Genomic DNA, 18,539 nt, shown 5'->3' with positions numbered 1-18,539 from the left:
TCATACTTTCAGGTGACTAAACTTCAAAACATCACATTGACCAAGAAAGCCAAGAAATTTTGTCGCAAAATTTGATCCAACTTATCATGATTGATTAGTTAACATGTTGGTTCCTAATTTCCTATCTACACTTGCTAATTGTAGAAATTAAAAACTTCAACCGTTCTGCATCTTGTGCATGTAATTGGCTCACTTTGAGGCGATTCTTGTAGGATAAGTAATCTGCCTGCAATTACTGACAAAAATATAGTTACTTGTAAATTTGTAATTCATCGAAATTCATGTAGCTAGATCCAAATTACAAATTGATATCAACATCTGAAACATCATCAACAAATTACCATAGCCAGTACATTGTTGTAAAAAAAATTGAGTTTACAGTATAAGATGAACAAAATCATATCTTCAATCTCAGCAGACGTGAAATATTAAAAATTTTGTTGAAAAGAATACTATAAAAGCTAGCCTTCACAAACAAGACATCCATGACGCAAGAAATGGTTTCTTTGGCTCTCAGTAGGAACAGAGCCACCACAAGGTTGTACTATTTTCTTGAGTGACGGCCTTGAAAACACCATCCAAGGAATAATATCAACACTGACGTTATCGCACGACCTCAAATTTATCTCCTTAATTTCTTTGCAGTTCGCAACCACTTCCTTCACCCCGTTTGCTGTCACATTCAGGCAGCCCGACAAGTCCAATTGCTGTAGCCTGGAACATCTTTTCCCAATTATAGCCAACATATCATCATCAATTCTCAATCCTCTTGCATACAATACCTCCAACTTGGGAAGTTCAAAGTCAATTGAAATATTCTTCATCAAACCACATTCATTTATCTCCAAATGCCTAATCCTAGAGCATCTCTTCAGAACTTCTACAATGCCGTCTTCTGTGATGTTTACACAATGGCTCAAATCAAGCAGCTCCAAAATTGGGCAAATGGATACATAGTTAGCAATAAACCCATTTCCCATTGAAGTATTTTGAGACAACTTAAGAGACTTGACTCCAAGGTTTGGCATGACATCGGTTTCCAAGGCTTCATCCCCAACATTCGTTCCTACCATCTCGATTTCATTTAAAACCAGACAGTTTCTTGCGAGGGTGTACAAGGTGACACCGGTGAGACTACTGCAATAGCTAAGGTTTATATAAGTGATACTATGAAGGGACATGGATAGCTCAATGATTTCATTATCTGTGAGAAAATAAGCTCCTTCAAGATCCAAGTACTCAAGAAACGGGTAATGACTCACCAAAAATGAAATTCCAGCAAAAGTAAAACTTGTACAATTAGAAAGAACGAGCTTCTTCATAGGAAAACATGCTTCTGCTACTGAACATAGCAATTCATCCGAAACCACAGAGTCCGAAAAATCAATACCAGATAAAGCCCTGGAGCTTATCAGTGAACACCCTAATGATCCAAAGTTCAACGAGGAATAACCTAACAAACAAATCAAAGACCCCCCAATTCCACAAACCGAAACACAACTCAAGTGACAACAGGCACGGATCAGTTTAGCCACACCATTTTGTGTTATGAAATCACAGTAATGAATAACAACTTGGGTCAAAAGCACACAATGCTTGGACAGATGCACAAGGGAGAGATCAGTAATGAAGTGATTACCAGAAAGGTTGATCCTCCTCAGGCCCTTGAGATTCAATGTGAGTGAAAATATCCCAGAATCGGATATGGGCTTCCAATCCGATGACCCAGTTGAGGGATTGGTGGATCCAAATTCTGGGTAGCTAATGTCAAGCTCTTGGAGCAAAGGAAACGATTCTGCAATCAAGTTTAGATCACTGTCCTGTAAGAACTTGACTCTGGAGCAATCCAAACACTTCAAGTGCATCATTTTGGAGCCAAACACTCTTATCCCATTTACTGGCAAACATGTTTGGTTGGAGACATTGAGGGATTCCAGGTTCAACCCAGATATGGCAACTCGATAAAGAAGAGGGTTCATGTCGCCGCTGAACCCACTGAGGTCTATATGTTTCAGCCATCGGAATCTATGGAGAAGACGGGGGAGAATGGATTGGAGTGTTGAATCGGAGAGTTTGAGAGTGAGTAAGAGGCGATTGGTGATGTAGAGGAATTGCTTGGAGACCAGAGAGAGTGAGGAGAAGTGAGAAGGGTGGTCTAGAAGATTGAATATGTGTTCCCAGCATTCTCGTGGCAAATCTGATGAGTTTTCTGCCATTGCTTCTCCTACTCTGAATCAAGATTTGAGAGAATTCAAATGACAGAAAGCTGGGATATAATTGGGATGGGGTAATAGGAGGTTGATAAGGCGTGGATTCATGTATGATGAGTCCCTGAAAGTGAAAGGTAACTTTGGCCAACGACGTCCACTTTGGAGGGTTGCTTTTGGCCATTTCTTCAAATTTTCCACTTTGGAGTCTGGATTATTCAAATATTTCAAATTTTCTCAGGGGAGAATATCGCAGATAGTCACGCAACTTTTACTTGTTCGACACTTTGGTCACTCACTTTTTAAATATATCACTTTGGTCACTCAACTTTAACTTTGTTAATTTTTTTTCAATGAAAAAAATTTATTTGCCACAATATTAAAGATATTTTCGACCAACCAATTATGAAAAATTAAGAAATCTGAATTAACATGAATGGAAGAAGTGATTAAAGTGATATAAAATGTCAATTCGGTGACTAAAATGATTGACAGAGTAATAGTTGAGTGACCAAAGTGATATATTTGAAAATTGAGTGACCAAAGTGTCGAATGAGTCATAGTTGAGTGACCATTTGTGAAATTCTCCCTTTTCGCACATCGTACACCCAACATATTCCTCTACACTTTATCTATTTTTTTAATGATGTCAATGAAATTTAAAATCACGAATTTGAGGTTTTAATTATGTTAGGTATCTAATGTTACGCTCGCAAACTTGGTGTGCAAGAAATATTTTGTTTTTTAGGCCAGAATATGTTTGCTGCGGTGGCTGGTGCTGCATAATTTGCCCAATTATATAACCGACACAATCCAAACTCGTCAGGATTGTTGAGAGCTATGTGGCATCCTCTTCCTGTTAATGCTTTCAAGATAAATTTTAATGCATTACTAAAAACAAAACAAAAATCTTTTACATTGTGCAACAATAAAGTTGGTATTGCCATAGTATTTGTAACAACAATTTTAGTTTTTGCTACATAATATAGAATACAATGTCAACTGTGACGGTAAAAATCCATAACGAAAGATATTGCGACGGCATTGTTTCTGTACAAAAATGGCCAAATTATTTAATAAAGGTATAGTAGAAAATTCACACCATATATTGTTGTCCGGGAAAGCTGGTAAAATAAACCAAAATTGTTATAAATGTATTGAATTATCAAAATACAAGACCGAATTTTTTGTTGCTAAATTAACCAACAATTTTTTTTTTTTTTGGGAATGATTATACTTCAAACAAATATATATTTTAGAAACATGCTCTCGTTCTTCTCTCGCGAAGGTGCCGCCAATTCTCAGCCTTCGCTCCCCTTTTTTGCATCTCTGATCCATCTCGGATCACTTTGAGGGTGATATTCTTGGCTGACGATGGCACCGGCACCCACCATCTCCATATTCACAGGTGAGTTGGTTCCTACGCCGCCAGGGTCGACGATTTCAGTGTCCGCTCTGTTTCTTAAGACTCTAGTCTATCATCACTTCTTTCGAGGCGCAGTTCTCTGATGGGGTGGTCGCATCAGATGGAGGCAGGGACGTAGCCGGGAATCAAAAATGGGTTGGGCTAGTTTAATTAGCTATATAAAAATTTTGCGAGTTTCCAACACTATCACCGTCTGCACAACAAAAGCAAGGTATTCAATTAGCCAACCTTAGAGCAAGTTCACCAATTGGGTCAATAGGTCAGGGTCACTAGGTCACCGGGTCACTAAATGAAGACATTGGTCACTGCCACTGGACATGTGTTTCCACCCGTTCTATTTCTTGACCGGTTAGTTACTGTTCATTGAATTTTTTATTAATTTATTTATTGTAAAATTGAAATATATTTGATGTAAATAAATCATTTGCATACTATTTGTGAGCCCCGAAAAATTCATCAAGCTTATTTTCAGAAATTTTCAAAAGGTCAAATCCTCTATTTATGAGTTGGATAATAAAGTACATGGCACAACGAGTTCATGGGAATTGTTGGGAAATTTTTCAGGTACCTGAGCAATTTATAGTGATTTTCCGAAGTTTTGGGATTTTAGAAATTATTAAAGGAAAAAGGAGAAATTTGTGCGGTGCAATCTGGGCCATTAAAATACCCACCGCCTTCATCGTAGCCGTCCAAATTCAATTATTGGAGAGGCTATATATATGATCAGATCGGGTCAAACTTTGGCAGACCACGATAGAAGCTTCTAGGCTTCTGACCTGCGAGCGCGACCCGAAAAGCCGGAAAGAAAATCCGACCGGGGCTCCACTGTCTGGTCATATTCCGGCAGCAGACCACCTGCGTTCGATCCCTCTCCTCAGCGTCGACGTCCTCCTAATGGTGGATTACACAATCAGTGACGGACGACGACGATACGAGGCTGGAGAAGATTGAAGTTTTTCAGCAGTTTCGTGGCAATTTTTGGAGGCTCTGGTGGCCGATTTAATTGCATGAGGTAGGAAAACTAATCCTCGCAACACGCTCTACATACTAATATTCTTAGTTTTTGTAATCAATCTAGTTTTGATGATTTGGTTTCTGGGTTGTCCACGGCTCCGTCGCTACTCTTTAGCACGCGCCTGATACTTTTTGGCGCTAAACTATAAGAACATGGCCTCCACACGCGTTGCTTCTCGTGTCGCTTTCTCAACGTCTGGGCTTGGGCCAGCGTGGCAACCGGCCTGCTTGGGTCAATAATTTGGTCAACAGCTTCACCTTTTTCTGGGCTTGGGTCACGAAAGTTCAATCTGAAGCTGGTCAAGAGACCAGCAGTGGAAGCAACTTTCTTGCCTAGATGGAGGCTCGTCAAAGGAGCACCAGTGAACTTCCTCTTACGACCTCATTAACAAAAGTTTTCAGCATGTTTAGGAACTATTAAAACAGATTGATACCATTGTGGGCACAAGTCAACAAAAACAATCATAAAAGAAACAAACTCTTATTTTCATGTAAAGCCAATACAGCTTTCAGGGGCTAATCAGGCTTAGAGGAATGAGGTCGTAGACACATGAGGAATTGATGAAGGTATTAAATGGTTCAATTAATGTATTCAATTCCTCTAAGCTTAAGGTACAGGGTAAACCCACAAACTCGAAACTAAATGGGGAGGAAGAGCGAAACGAGAAGATCATACGAGGTTGATTAAATGGTAAACCCACAAACTCAAAACGAAATCTGAACCTATAACTCGAAACAAAAATGGAAAATAATTGAATTAAGAAGACCTTGATGGCACAGCTCAATGGTTTCTTCCTTGATTAATGTAAAGAGATCATGATCTTATCCTTAATTCCTTATGAGTCATGAAAACTAAACAGAGCACTTGTGATTCGACATACACAAGAAAAAGAAAACAAGAACATCTACATAATCTGAACTTCTAAAGTTGATTGTACCTGAGATTCTAGTTGTGGCTTCAGCTGGAGTAGTAAAATTGATTTCAGCTAGAGTAGTAGAATTGAAACAAGCTGAGATTCAAGTTGCTAGAAATGGCAGTGAACAACCCAACAACTGGACTACGGAGCGGCGAGACTGCGGGAGTGATTCAAACAGTGAGAGTGTGAGACACTCAGATCTATTCTCCTAGATGGACTGATCATTGATGGACTTGGTATTTTTTTTTTTTTTTTTTTTTAAATTTGGGCTGATACCTATACTTGGCAATTTTTGGCCCAAATCTCCCTTGGGCTATAGCTTAAATGTCTTAGCTATAGCTACGCCCCTGGATGGAGGTGATGAGTCGGAGCGTGAAGATTGGGACTTTGATCGCTGGGTGTGTTGTCGGCCTGAGGATTGCGGTTGTTCAACAGTTCCATGGTCATGGTGATGTCGATGGCTAGTGGGTGATTGATCTCGATCTTGATGGTGGCTGGGATTTGATGCTTGTTGTGGCTCGGTCTTTCAGCGGTGGTGTGCTGTCTGGCTTTGTCATCGGTGGCAGCACAGGGGAGGCCAACTTGGGCCTAAGGTTTCCCATAGTTGGTTGGGCTTGGGCTCCTAACATTTGGGTTTGGTTTTAAGCCTTTTGGGCCCCACCTCTTGGGGGTGGTCTTTTGTTTTTGCATATTAGATTTAATTACTGGGCTTGTTTTGTTTTAGGATTAAATTCTACTTACTACCCTGTACTTTCAAGGGTTCATCAGTTCAGTCCCTGCACTTCTAATTTAATCAGAAAAGTCCTCGCACTCTCCAATTTCATCAAATCGATCCATTCCGTCAATTTTCTTTGTTAAGGTGCTGACATGGCCAGCTGAGGTCTGATCTGGCAGTTTTGTGGGACCTTCTCACAGGAAAAATTCTCAAAATACCCATACACCCAATGCTATGAACCGCATCAACGAAAACCTGATCAACCCCCTCCTCCCTACAAATCTTAACCAACTCCTTAACAGGTACAACCACACAAGGCATTGAAGTAATACGATCAATCACAACTAGCCTAACCCTCCCCCCATTTGCCTTCCCTTTTTCCAAAGCTTTCTTAAACTCGGTTACAATCTCATCATTAGAATTTAAAGTAAACGGCAAGGGTACCTCAACGACATACCCGCCAGCGCGAGTGATATAGGTTGCAATGGACTTCTTGACAACGCCGTAAGCTTAATGGAGCATGACGCCAGCGTTGCCCTTCTCGAATTTGCTCTCGGAGAAGCCCCAGGCTGCCTGCTAGAGGACTATAGCGGCAGCGACTGTGGTGGCGTTGTCGACGATGGAGACCTCGTCGATGTGGTCGGCGTTGATGAGGTCCTTAATGATGGTTCGGGAGTGGAGGATGCCGTTTTTGAGGTCGTTGAAGTAGAAGTGATCGAGCTGGGAGAGGTACTTTCATAGAGGTCATTAGAGAGAGAAAGTGAATGGAGAGATAGGTGGAGAGTGATTCTTGGGGTGTTGAAGAAGATGAAGTTTGTGTTTATACTTGTATGGGTATTTTGGGAATTTTCCCAGTGAGACGGTCCCACAAAACTGCCATATCATACCTCAACTGGCCACGTCAGTACCTTAACAGAGAAAATTGACGGAATAGATAGATTTGATGAAATTGGAGAGTGCGATGACTTTTTTGATTAAATTAGAAGTGCAGGGACTGAATTGATGAATCCTTGAAAATACAGGGTAGTAAGCAGAATTTTCTCCTTTGTTTTATTTCAGGACTTTATTAGGCTTGTAGGCATCCTTAGGGAATCCCCTTTTGTGTAGGGTGGGTCATGTGAGTTAAGAATAAATTAGTAGTGTCAGATTACTATTTACTTAGCGCTTCTCTCTAGGTTAGTATTACGTAGGTAGCTTTAGGGCTCTCTTAATAGTATACAAGTTGCTTGTGCTCTCTGTGAGTGATCATTGTACTATCAACTACATTTCTTCTTAATAGATTGACACCCAAGTTATTGATAATAATAAAAAATAAAATAAAATAAAATAAAAAACTTACCAACAATCTTATCCTGATTAAGACCAGCCAAAGAACAACACTGTAGCACAAAGCTCTTCATACACAACGATTATGGAGCAGGTCTCCACTTAATTATAGAAAAACAACACAGGATAATATATCAATCCCAACCACAGCTGCAACAGTCATGAAACAGAATTTAAAGCATCGTATCGACCACATACTTCGCACAAAAGGTGCTTTCAACTATTACTGAACTAATGTTCTTTTGATTCTTGAGAAGGTCTTAGGTAGAGCTGCCACGTGGTGGGGCAGTGAGGCCCTCCAATCACTGTCTAGCAGGGGGGGTATTTTGGGTATTTTATTTTGCAAATTGAGGACAGTTTTGGAACAAGAAATTTTTTCTTTGAGTTTTGATTGGTGGGTCGCACTGCCCTACCACGTGGCAGCCCCTACCCAAGACTTTTTCTTGATTCTTTCCCACGTAAAAACATTCCTAAACCAAATAGAATTAAATGACACAAGTATATGGTTGTTAAACGAAAGGCACAGTGACAAGTTCCTTAATTTATTTCCATATAAAGAGACCAAAATCAAAAAAAGCCATAAATTAAACTAATTTAATGGATCATATTTGTCATCCAAAATACTGGTGTTGCTGCTTTGGCTTCATTATAAGAGACGGTAATAGCAATTCTGTCATTGCTACAGCTAGAAGACTAGGAGGCATTTATGTTCTTGTTGCGGAAGCAATTGACCTTCGTGATGGTTTAGTCAAAACTAAGAACATGTTTAAGGATGTTGTATTCTAATGTGCCTCCTCAAACTAGGGTTTAGTTCTAGAGTTGTAATAGGAGAATGTTCTAGATTTCCTAGTTATATTCGGATTCTATTACCTTGTATGTACCTTGTAATCCCCTATATAAAGGGCTCCTATTATCAATAATAGAACACACTATTTCTCTCACAATTCTCTCGAATCATATTTTCCTACAACACATTATCAGCACGAGCCCTAACCCTAGCCCTAAAAACCCAAACCCTAAAACTCTTCTCACCAAATCTGCCACAAGCCCCAGCCCTGCAGCCCCCGCAGCTCCTACGCGCCCCTGTGCTCGCTGCTCCCCGCGTGCACGCCCTGCATTTGCTTCCCCCGCAGCCCTACGCTCGCCCGCTGCCTCCGCAACCACCGCACACAGCTAGCCCACGCTAGCGTCTGCCCCCCGCAATCCTCAGCCCTACAGCCACCCCCGTGCACGCCTGCGCGACCCTGCGAGAGCCAGCCTGCCAGCCCGCCCCTGCGCTACGCGTCCTTGCGCTCGTTGTTGCCTACTGCCCTGCAGCTCTGCAGTACCCGCAGCCTACCCCCGCAGCTCCCGCGTTCAGCTAGCCTCGCCCAAAGTTCACCTACCTCGCACATCCCCGCAGCCTGTTTTCCAACACGCCTGCATCAACACGCGCGTGTTCTCAAGCCTTGAATCAACAAGTAAGTTTTTATGATTAAAGTTCCTGCTTTCTTGTCTTTTAAATTCCTTTATTTTCTGCAGGATTTGCAATATACGAACATGGGTTCGATTATTTAAATAAGCGGAATCGTGGGGATTCACGCTATACGAACTAAGAGCGTTCGTAAACCACGAACTAAGAGCGTTCGTGAAGCATCGAAATATTACGGACTAAGAGCGTTCGTAAGCTACGGACTAAGAGTGTCCGTGAGCGTCAAAATTTGACCATTCAAACATCTTTGTTTCGGTCTAATCCAAATATTCTTGGAAATCGATTTCTTGGTAGCATAGCTCGGAAATCTTATTAATATTAGTTTTCGTGGAAGCATTGACTCCGAAACTAATTCATTCTTGTTTCACCCTTTTTTAGGATGTCAAACTCGAACATACTCGATTTTGTTCCATTGGATTGTGCAAGCAAAAGATACCTTATGTGGGCTTAGGATGTTGAGCTCCACCTTATTGCCCGTGACTTATTGCATACAATCCAAGAGCTTTGTCATAAAGGAACTGCTTCAGACCCTCAAACTGAGATCGAAAATTCTAGGGCACTTGCCCTAATGATGCATCACATGGATAGGGACCTCAGGTTTGAGTTCATGAATGAGGATAGCGCTATAAAGCTATGGCAAGCGCTTCGTGAACGTTATGGCAACGTTCGTGACTCCATCCTTCCGAATTTAGAAGCAGAATGGAATGATCTTCGCTTCTCTGACTTTGATACAGTCATACAATTTTATTCGGAAGCTTTCTGCATCACAAGAATGATGCGCTTCTGTGGCAAGACGATCACAGAAGAACAATTGATTGAGAAAACCCTCAATACCTTCCCTGTCTATGCTATGAGGTCCTGTGATTTATTTTGGACTCGTATAAATGCAAGACGGATCACAAGCTTTCAATAGCTTATTGAAGCTATAGAAATTGCTGAAAGGCAAGGCAACGAGCTTGTGAGAAGAGAAATCGATAGGCTTCGAGATAGCTATCCAGAGCATCGTCCCATGGCTAGAGAAAGTCGCCATAGACGTCATGATCCATATGATCGAAATGCTCATGAAGGTAGTCACCAAAGGTGACAATCACGCCACCGTAGGAGTCGTGACTTTGAGGGGCGAAGGGTTGGAAACCATAGAGCCAACGTTGGCAATGGTAATAATTTTCCAACGCCTCCAGTCCTAGAGACCATGCACATTGCGCCAATGCGCTTCAATCAAGGGAGAATCCTCTTCATGGTGTCTATTTCTGATATGGAACGTCTGATCAATGGACCTGAGTTTGCAATGTACCTAAGAAGGTAGCCTCCTCATGGTGATCAAGACATCGAGTCAATGAAAACTTCAAATCTGGCGATGAAGATAAAATGCCGCAGATTTTATATAATCTTTTATTTTCCAAGAATTATGTAATGGCAATTGTGCCCTAATCAATGAATGACATTTTGTTTTAGCTCTTTCTCACTGGGCTCAACCAATTAAGTATGATGTCTAGGAAACTAGTTGAGATTAGTGGTACTTAAGAGAGCCTCGCTCCACCGACATCTCTTCTTACTTTCCTGGTCATGTTTAATTGGAGGTACCAAAAGGATTGAGTAACTACAATTTTTCTCAGTTTGATTTTTATTTTGGATTAGATTTTTGATTACGAAACTTTGATGTAATCATTGGCTATTAATAAAGTGTCGATTCTTTTATTTCATGTCTTGGACATACTTTAAATCGAACTTTATTATTTCAAAGATATAAGAGGCAATGATTTTTTTTATGTGGAAACACATTGTGAGAATGGACAAGAGTTCCTTTGCATCACCTCTAATAACTACGGACATAAACGAGTATTAGAGAAACTTATGTGTCGCGCTAGTGGGTTGTATGCAACCACTATTCGAGTTATTGAATCCAACCATGTCATGAGAGATGACTTATAGGATTCTGACACATATAGGCTTTGGCACGACCATTGGGGACACCCAGGTCATGATATGATGATCTGTATACTAAAGACTTCACACGGACATTCATTTTTCAAAACGAAAAGAAGTAAAAACCGAAATTCGGTCTAAGGAAGGGCACATGCACCACACGGCGCCGTCCCTATGCACAACCGGCCATCAATGGCCAACGCTGCCTACCCCCTGCGGCCCAAAGATGGCTTTGACGCCACCAATGCCTTCTTGGCCCATTTTTCTACTTCTAAAGTCCATTGTGACTTCGTGACTCAACCAAATTCTTCCTTGGTTGCTTCTAAAGCCCATCGTTCGTTTTACAAAGCTGCTCTTTAGCAAAATTAGGATCGAGACCATCCTATGCAAAGGACCCAACATAAATATTTCCATTCTTACATAGAATCCAAGGGGATTCAGTGGACCGATTCAACCAACGTGCGGACTGTTTAGATGTTGGTTGATGTGCGGACACGCTGGTCACGTGTCGCGCTATCGCCCACTCGTAATGCTGCTTATGATAAACTCCTGCCCCAGATTATATGGCTACGGGCTCACTACCCGGATCATCTCATTCAGTCAATTCGACTTGATAATGCTAGAGAGTTTACATCGAAACAATTTTCGATGACTATTGCTTATCATTGGGGATTGATATTAGGCATCATATTCCCATGAACACACCCCCATGGTCTCACGGAAAAGCCACCATTAAACGACTACAATGGTAGCCCGGACATTGGTAATGCTCAACAATATTTCCGCTTGGGGTTATGCAATATCACATGCAGCTATGCTAATCCGTCTATGACTCATAGCCACTCAACTTTTATTTGCGTTACAGCTAGTGACTGGGTTCGAGTCTAATATCTCGTACTTATGCATATTTGAGTGTGCGGTTTATGTGCCAATTGCGCCGTCACAACGCATCAAACTGAGTCATTGCAATGAATGCTTATATATTTGTGTTTGGATATAAATCTCCAACTATAAGTCCGCTATGTAGAACCCTTGACAGGCGATCTCTTTTCCATTAGATTTGCGAAATGTCACTTTGATGAGACAATCTTCCCATCGTTAGGGGGAGATTAGAACGTCAACGTTCAACAGGAATAACAAGAATTGTCGTGGTCTGTCCCCACTATGTCTCATCTCGATCTCCAAAAGTGACGAGATCACATATACCTGCTGCAAACATGCCTGCAAGGATATATGTACCCCTTAAAAGGACATGGCGCTACCCAAAGGAGCTGGGCACGGCGCCGCCGCCATGGATGGTGGTATGGTGACGCCACAAGGTGGAATAATGGCGTCATGGGCCATGGGTTCCACTAGAGAGCATATGAGACTCATAGGTTAGATGGATTCTCGCCCTAGGAAGAGAGCGAGTTTTGGCACAACTTGATCCATTAATCATTGATACTCAAAATCCGTCTCATGAGAATATTCTGGATTGTGGTTATGTCCAAGAGACATCGTTGGGGGACGCCTCAATGTTAGAACTAATCCCTGAGAATATAGAGATCTCTACAAACTACACTACTGTACATGAGGACGTGGAATTATTGAGACCAATGACATCGAACCTTGCTCCGTTGAAGAATGTCAACGTAGAGAAAATTGGCCTAAATAGAAAGATGTGATCCAGGTTGAATTGGATTCACTAACGAAGAGGAATGATTTCAGGCTGGAGATGATGATACTTCCCTATTGACATAAATAGGTCTTCGTTAGATAGCGTGATGAGAAAAAGATATGGTAATCTCGCCTTATGGCGCAAGGCTTCTCATAAAACGCCCTGGAATCAACTATGAGAAGACATATTCTCTCGTAATGGATGTCATTGCACTCCACTACCTTGTCAGTTTGGTAGTTTCCGAATAACTGAACATGCAGCTTACTAATGTGGTCACTACGTACCTTTATGGGGATCTAGATACGGAATATAATGAAGGTTCTTGCGAACTTCATTTACCCAAGTCAAGTGGCTCTAGACCACAGAGCGCGTTTGCAATGAGGTTGAAACGCTCACTAAAGTGACTACTTGATTGGAAAGGGATATGATGAACTATGCCCGCGCATTTCCATGACAAGTTCCGGATTTGTAATTGTCGCGGTTTATGTTGATAAACCTGATTGGAACCCTTGAGAGTTAAGGGAAACCGCTGAACACCTGAAATCCGATTTTGAGATGGAGGACCTTGGGAGAACACGGTTTTGTCTAGATTTAGAACTTGTATTCCGTGTCAATGTATGCTTTGACATTTTGATAAAGTCAAGATGCACTCCCATGACCATCCGTAGTCTTGACCCTAAGAGGGGTACGTTTTGTCCCAGGGATGATGACGAAGACGTGTTAATTGGCGAAAGTGACCTACCTAAGTACAATAGGGACATTATTGTACTTAACACAATACAAGACCGAACACCTCATTTGTTGTGAACTTGTTGGCTAGATGTAGCCTTGCGCCAACGCAATGCCATTGGACTGGTGTAAAGACAATATTTTGTTACTTAAAATGTACGATAGATATGGGCTTGTTTTATCCCTACAGAGAGAAGAGGAATGACTGAATTATGGGATTGGACCCCATACGGCCATGTCGCCGCCGCCACCAAGGGTGGCTGGCCTCACCCACCTCCCTTACATCAAAACGATGGTGATGTTTTGATGGGTTTTGCTGATGCAGGGTATCTCTCTGACCCTTGCAAATGTCGCTCCCAAACGGGTTATGTCTTTACCATGGGAAGCACCGCGATATCTTGGACGTCTACAAAACAGACCCTTGTTGCTACTTCCTCGAATCATGCATAGATTATTGCTCTACATGAAGCCGTGCCTGAATGCATAGTGCGCAAGTCTGTAATTAGACATATTCGAGGAACTTGTGGTTTGAAGTCTACCACAGATGAACATACATGCATTTATTGAGCAAATGAAATTAGGTTTCATCAAGGGTGACAACACCAAGCATATATCGCCTAAGTTCTTTTATAATCAACAACAACAAGCACTTCTAAAGATTGAAGTAAATCAAATCCTATCAGAGGATAATGTAACGGACTTATTTACTAAGTCGTTACCTAAATCCACCTTCGAGAAACATGTGAAGAGCCTCGGATTGAGAAAATTATCCGAACTCCCATGATTGTAGCAATCAGGGGGAGATGTCGACATCAGGGGAGGAATGATGTCTACATGATCGATCTCGAAGAGTGAAGGACGTGTTGTGCTCTTTTTGTCCTTCGACCAGGGTTATTTTTGTCCCACTGGGTTTTTGTTACCTGGAAAGGTTTTTAGTGAGGCAACGATCAAAACATCATCACCAAGTTTGAGCCGCACAAGAGGGAGTGTTTAAGGATGTTGTATTCTAATGTGCCTCTTCAATCTAGGGTTTAGTTCTAGAGTTGTAATAGGAGAAGGTTCTAGATTTCCTAGTTATATTCGGATTCTATTACCTTGTATGTACCTTGCAATCCCCTATATAAAGGGCTCATATTATCAATAATAGAACACACTATTTCTCTCACAATTCTCTTGAATCATATTTTCCTACAACAGAACAAAAGTCTCTGAAACATTTTTGGTGAAGGAGACTTTTAGCTTTATTAACTCTGTTAATGGAAACAGTGGTGTTCATGACATCCAACAATTATGCAATGCTTTTTCTTCAATTATCTTTCAGCATGTTCTAAGAGAAGGTTTGAGGGTTCTTTTGTGAATTGAGCAAAGACCAGGCCAAAATTAACCCAATAACTTGATTAATGGGATGACTTTGTGTGTGATTCAGATCATATGAAAAACAAATGAGGCTTGATAACGTGAAGTGTAGTTTGGGAGCTAGAAACACACTGCGGTGAGAGAATTGGAATGATCTTTAGATGATTTATAAGAAATCTAAGGTTTGGAAGATTTGGGAATGGATCAGAATTGGGCTTATGCTTGAATGTTTTGAGTGCTTATGGGTATTGCTGGATTATGTTCCATGATCTTTACACTAGCAAAACTCTTCATTTATAAACTCCATTGGAGAGGCTTTGAAGTTTCAAAACGTTAATTTGAGATTTCTGGGAAAAGCAATGTTTTCTTATCAATCTATACAAAACCTCTGCCCTAAATTTAGGGAAAGTGATGCTTACTTGGAAGATGAGAACTTGGGAGAACGTAATTGTGATGACCTGGTTTTCTGTTATTTAATTTTGGTAATTTATAATGGACCAGTTGTACGAATATTTGTTATTGTACTTTATTCGTAGGTTGTATGTGGAGTGGAATGGGTTTTTTACGTATGATTATTCGAATTTCACAGTTTAAGAGGTCGTGTGAAGTTTGACTTTTTATACGTTGGGATTCTCGGAAAACTTCCTTCACGAAAGTCGTAGAGCGCGTCGATACAAGTTCGTGGACATGCGGAACGCGGGAATCGGAGTTCGTATGAGAAAGATATGGCCATCGGAAGAAGTTTCCGTTTTAGTATAAATAGAGAAAATCAGAAATTATTTTCATAATTTCAGTTTCCATTTCCGGAAACCTTTTTTTTTCTCTCTCTTTTCTCTCTCGGTCGATACCTTCACAATCTGAGTTTTCCGTCTGACCCGACCCGAACCCGGTGGATCCGACCCGACTTTTCCGGCGAACTGCGGCGGTCTCCGACGACGAAAACTCTCCAGATCAGTTCGCCTCCTCCGTCTGGTCGTCCCACTGGTGTCCTCTAGCTCCGATTCTCCTCCACGGCGGCGCTGCAAGGCGGTGCAGTTGGGTGTTTTTGGACCCGATTGGTTTTCCGGCTTCCAACGTCGGCAGCGCTTCAACCTTGGCCTGGGGAGTTCGCAGCAGCCTCCTTGTGCGATCTGTGGTGGTTGTTTGGAAGGATTCACGTGAAAACTCGATCAACTCAGTTTGGATTACTGTTCACGGCTTGTGAGGTAGTTTTCGATCCCTTATGGTTGTTTTCTGACTTCGAGCTAGTTATGAGATTTCACAAGCATGCTTAGATGAAGCTTTTTGATGTTGGGAGTTTTGTGAAATAATTAGTTTTGGCCGGCGGCGGTGGGCCTCCGTCTGTGGCGGCGTTCCGACGGTGTTCCGGCCATGTATGGGACTGTTTCTGGTACTATATGTCTTCTACTCGTCGATACGAGCGTTTCGATATATAATATGCAAATTTTGGAGTTCGAATGGATTTGTTATGATTTTTACCGTTTCATATCGGTGAATTTATTCGATCCGTGAGGATTTGAGTATCCGATCGACTTGTGGTTTGGACACATCGATCGTGGAAGTGTTCCGGAGACCTTGGGAGGTCTTGGATGTGGCTTCGCCTCGATTGGCGCCACTTTGGGGATTTTAGTTCAAAACAAGGGTTTCGGACTTAAATCAAATGTGAATCATTACTAAGTGGAAACCGTATGTGATTAGGTAGTTGACGAAGTATTTGGACGGTTATTCTGTGGTTTGACTACTTATTCTGCATTGAAGACGCAGCAGGAGTTTTGAGGTGAGTAAATCTCACAAGGATCTTTATGAACAGTAGTACCATTATTGTTTTGGCGTTAATTAATTAACTGCAAACTATAGTTGGTATTAGTAGGCATTCCTGAGAGAATGACTACGTATATATATATTTACGCGAAATATATATATTCTTGTGGATGGTATTTGATGAATAATATGCATTATGATGCTTATATTATTGTTGAATGTGACTTTTCATGGAAACAATATTGTGGAAAAAGATGTTTTCTATTGCTGAAATGTATTGAGTTTGATGTTACATTTTTGAGTCAAGCGTGACTCATTTAAATGTATTGGTCTTTGTACCAAGGGTCACAGATGGTGAGCAGGGATAGGAAAGTCGAAATTAGATATTTGTAACATTTTAGGTCAGGTGTGACTTACTTAACGTTTGACTTTGAGACCAGACGGGGTCTAAAGATCATATGTCACAGATGGTGACAAGTTGTAGATGGCGACCTTGATGTTTGATTTCATGATCAGACGGGGTCTGAAATCATATGTCACAGATGGTGACAGGTCGCAGATGGTGACCAAGGCAGGAAATAGGTAATCACGTCCTTGGTAGGACGAGTGATTACGATTTCAATAGAGCTCTAGTCTGTCTGCCATGATAGCTTATGGGAGTAACGGTCGAGGTTGCTGGAGACTCATAGGTATGTAGTTTAAAGGAGAGTTCTGATGGTATTCTTCTTTAATTGTCTAGATGAGACTTGAACTGCTACTTAATGGTTAAGTTAGCAAATAGAATATTGTCACGGCGGTGACTCATGTTGTCCTTTCTGTGGAAAAGATATGGAATGTTAGAAGGAACCATGGTTTCATGTGTTCCTTAAGTAGATTGATGTGAGTTGTTGATTGATGTTCATGAGTTACTCATACGGGCTTGCAAAAGCTTACCGGGTTTGTTGTTTGGCAACCCCGGTGCACCATTCAAACGGTGTAGGGGTTAATCCTGCAGGTCAGGAAAATCGTGGCTAAAGCTGAGGTAGCTTGTTGGCAGCAGAACAGGTAGGAAGCAAATTTTGTTGGCTTTGCCAGTGTATGATTTCCGCTATGTAGTAAGCTCTGAGGAGCATTTACGTTTTATTTTGTGATGACAATTTAATTCGTAAATTTGTGTAATATATAACTCTGTGGAGCGAGTGTATATTAACTTGAATTGGTTCAGGGCATCAGTATATACTTGTTTTAAGGGAAAGATGTTCCAGGTATTTGTATCAATGACTGAACGTTCATGCATGTATAATTATGGGATTATATATATCGATTTTTATTGTTGTTAAAAATCAGGGGCGTGACAGTAATGGTTTTACACAGCAGTTGACACTCCCTATAGCAGTGGCAGCTGCAGTAATGGGAAATAAGGAACGAGGTGGATTAGGTGGTTGATGGGAGTTGGAATGTGTAAACTAATCGTTTAAGGAAGAAAAACAGTACTCATAACTGGCACAAGATTTCCCTTTCAATGATTAACAGAGGGAAGCTCTCGTACTTGGATTCTTGCTAACTCTCTATGTATATTTGGTTGCTGCAGGGAAAAGAGGTAAGACGAGAACGAAGAAGAGAAAAAAGGGAAGTTGGGCTTTTCTGATATGGGCTTTGGGTTTTAAAGGAAAGACTGGCCTAATTCTCAAGTTCACCATTTCGTTCTTAATTTAAGTCAATGGCCTTGGATTTTGGGTTCAAAACCGAAACCACTAATGACACTAAATCAATAGACGACCATTATGTGTGTACGTAACCTTCCACACCACACCCGGTTCTGCAAGCCCCAAGAACGTAATTGTGGATCCACATGTGTGGCATGACAGTTTAAGAGAATATGTAAAGTTTTGTCTTTCTAAATGTGGTTTTCATGTGTATTTCCTTATTGGGGTTGAAATGTGCGTACAACACTACAACGTGTCTAGTGGTTTTTTGGGTATCAACAGAAGGAAACTTTATAGCATGCGGATGCTTTAATTAACCTTGGTCAATCAATTATCAATGAGTTGTGAC

At 41.2% G+C, this 18,539-nt stretch overlaps 1 protein-coding gene across 1 annotated transcript; it reads right to left on the bottom strand.

Moving 5' to 3' along the window:
* Positions 1–261: 261 nt before the first annotated feature.
* Positions 262–2,364, bottom strand: LOC133738261 (uncharacterized). Its single transcript, XM_062165761.1, has one exon. The coding sequence runs from the start codon at positions 2,214–2,216 to the stop codon at positions 462–464; it is 1,755 nt and encodes a 584-aa protein (XP_062021745.1). The 5' UTR covers positions 2,217–2,364; the 3' UTR covers positions 262–461.
* Between the last annotated feature and the right edge of the window lie 16,175 nt (positions 2,365–18,539).

The sequence above is a fragment of the Rosa rugosa genome, chromosome 1 (genome assembly GCF_958449725.1).
Source record: "Rosa rugosa chromosome 1, drRosRugo1.1, whole genome shotgun sequence".
NCBI classification, from domain to species: domain Eukaryota; kingdom Viridiplantae; phylum Streptophyta; class Magnoliopsida; order Rosales; family Rosaceae; genus Rosa; species Rosa rugosa.
Note: the sequence above shows the minus strand (reverse complement) of the source record. Positions and strands in the feature narration are given on the sequence as shown.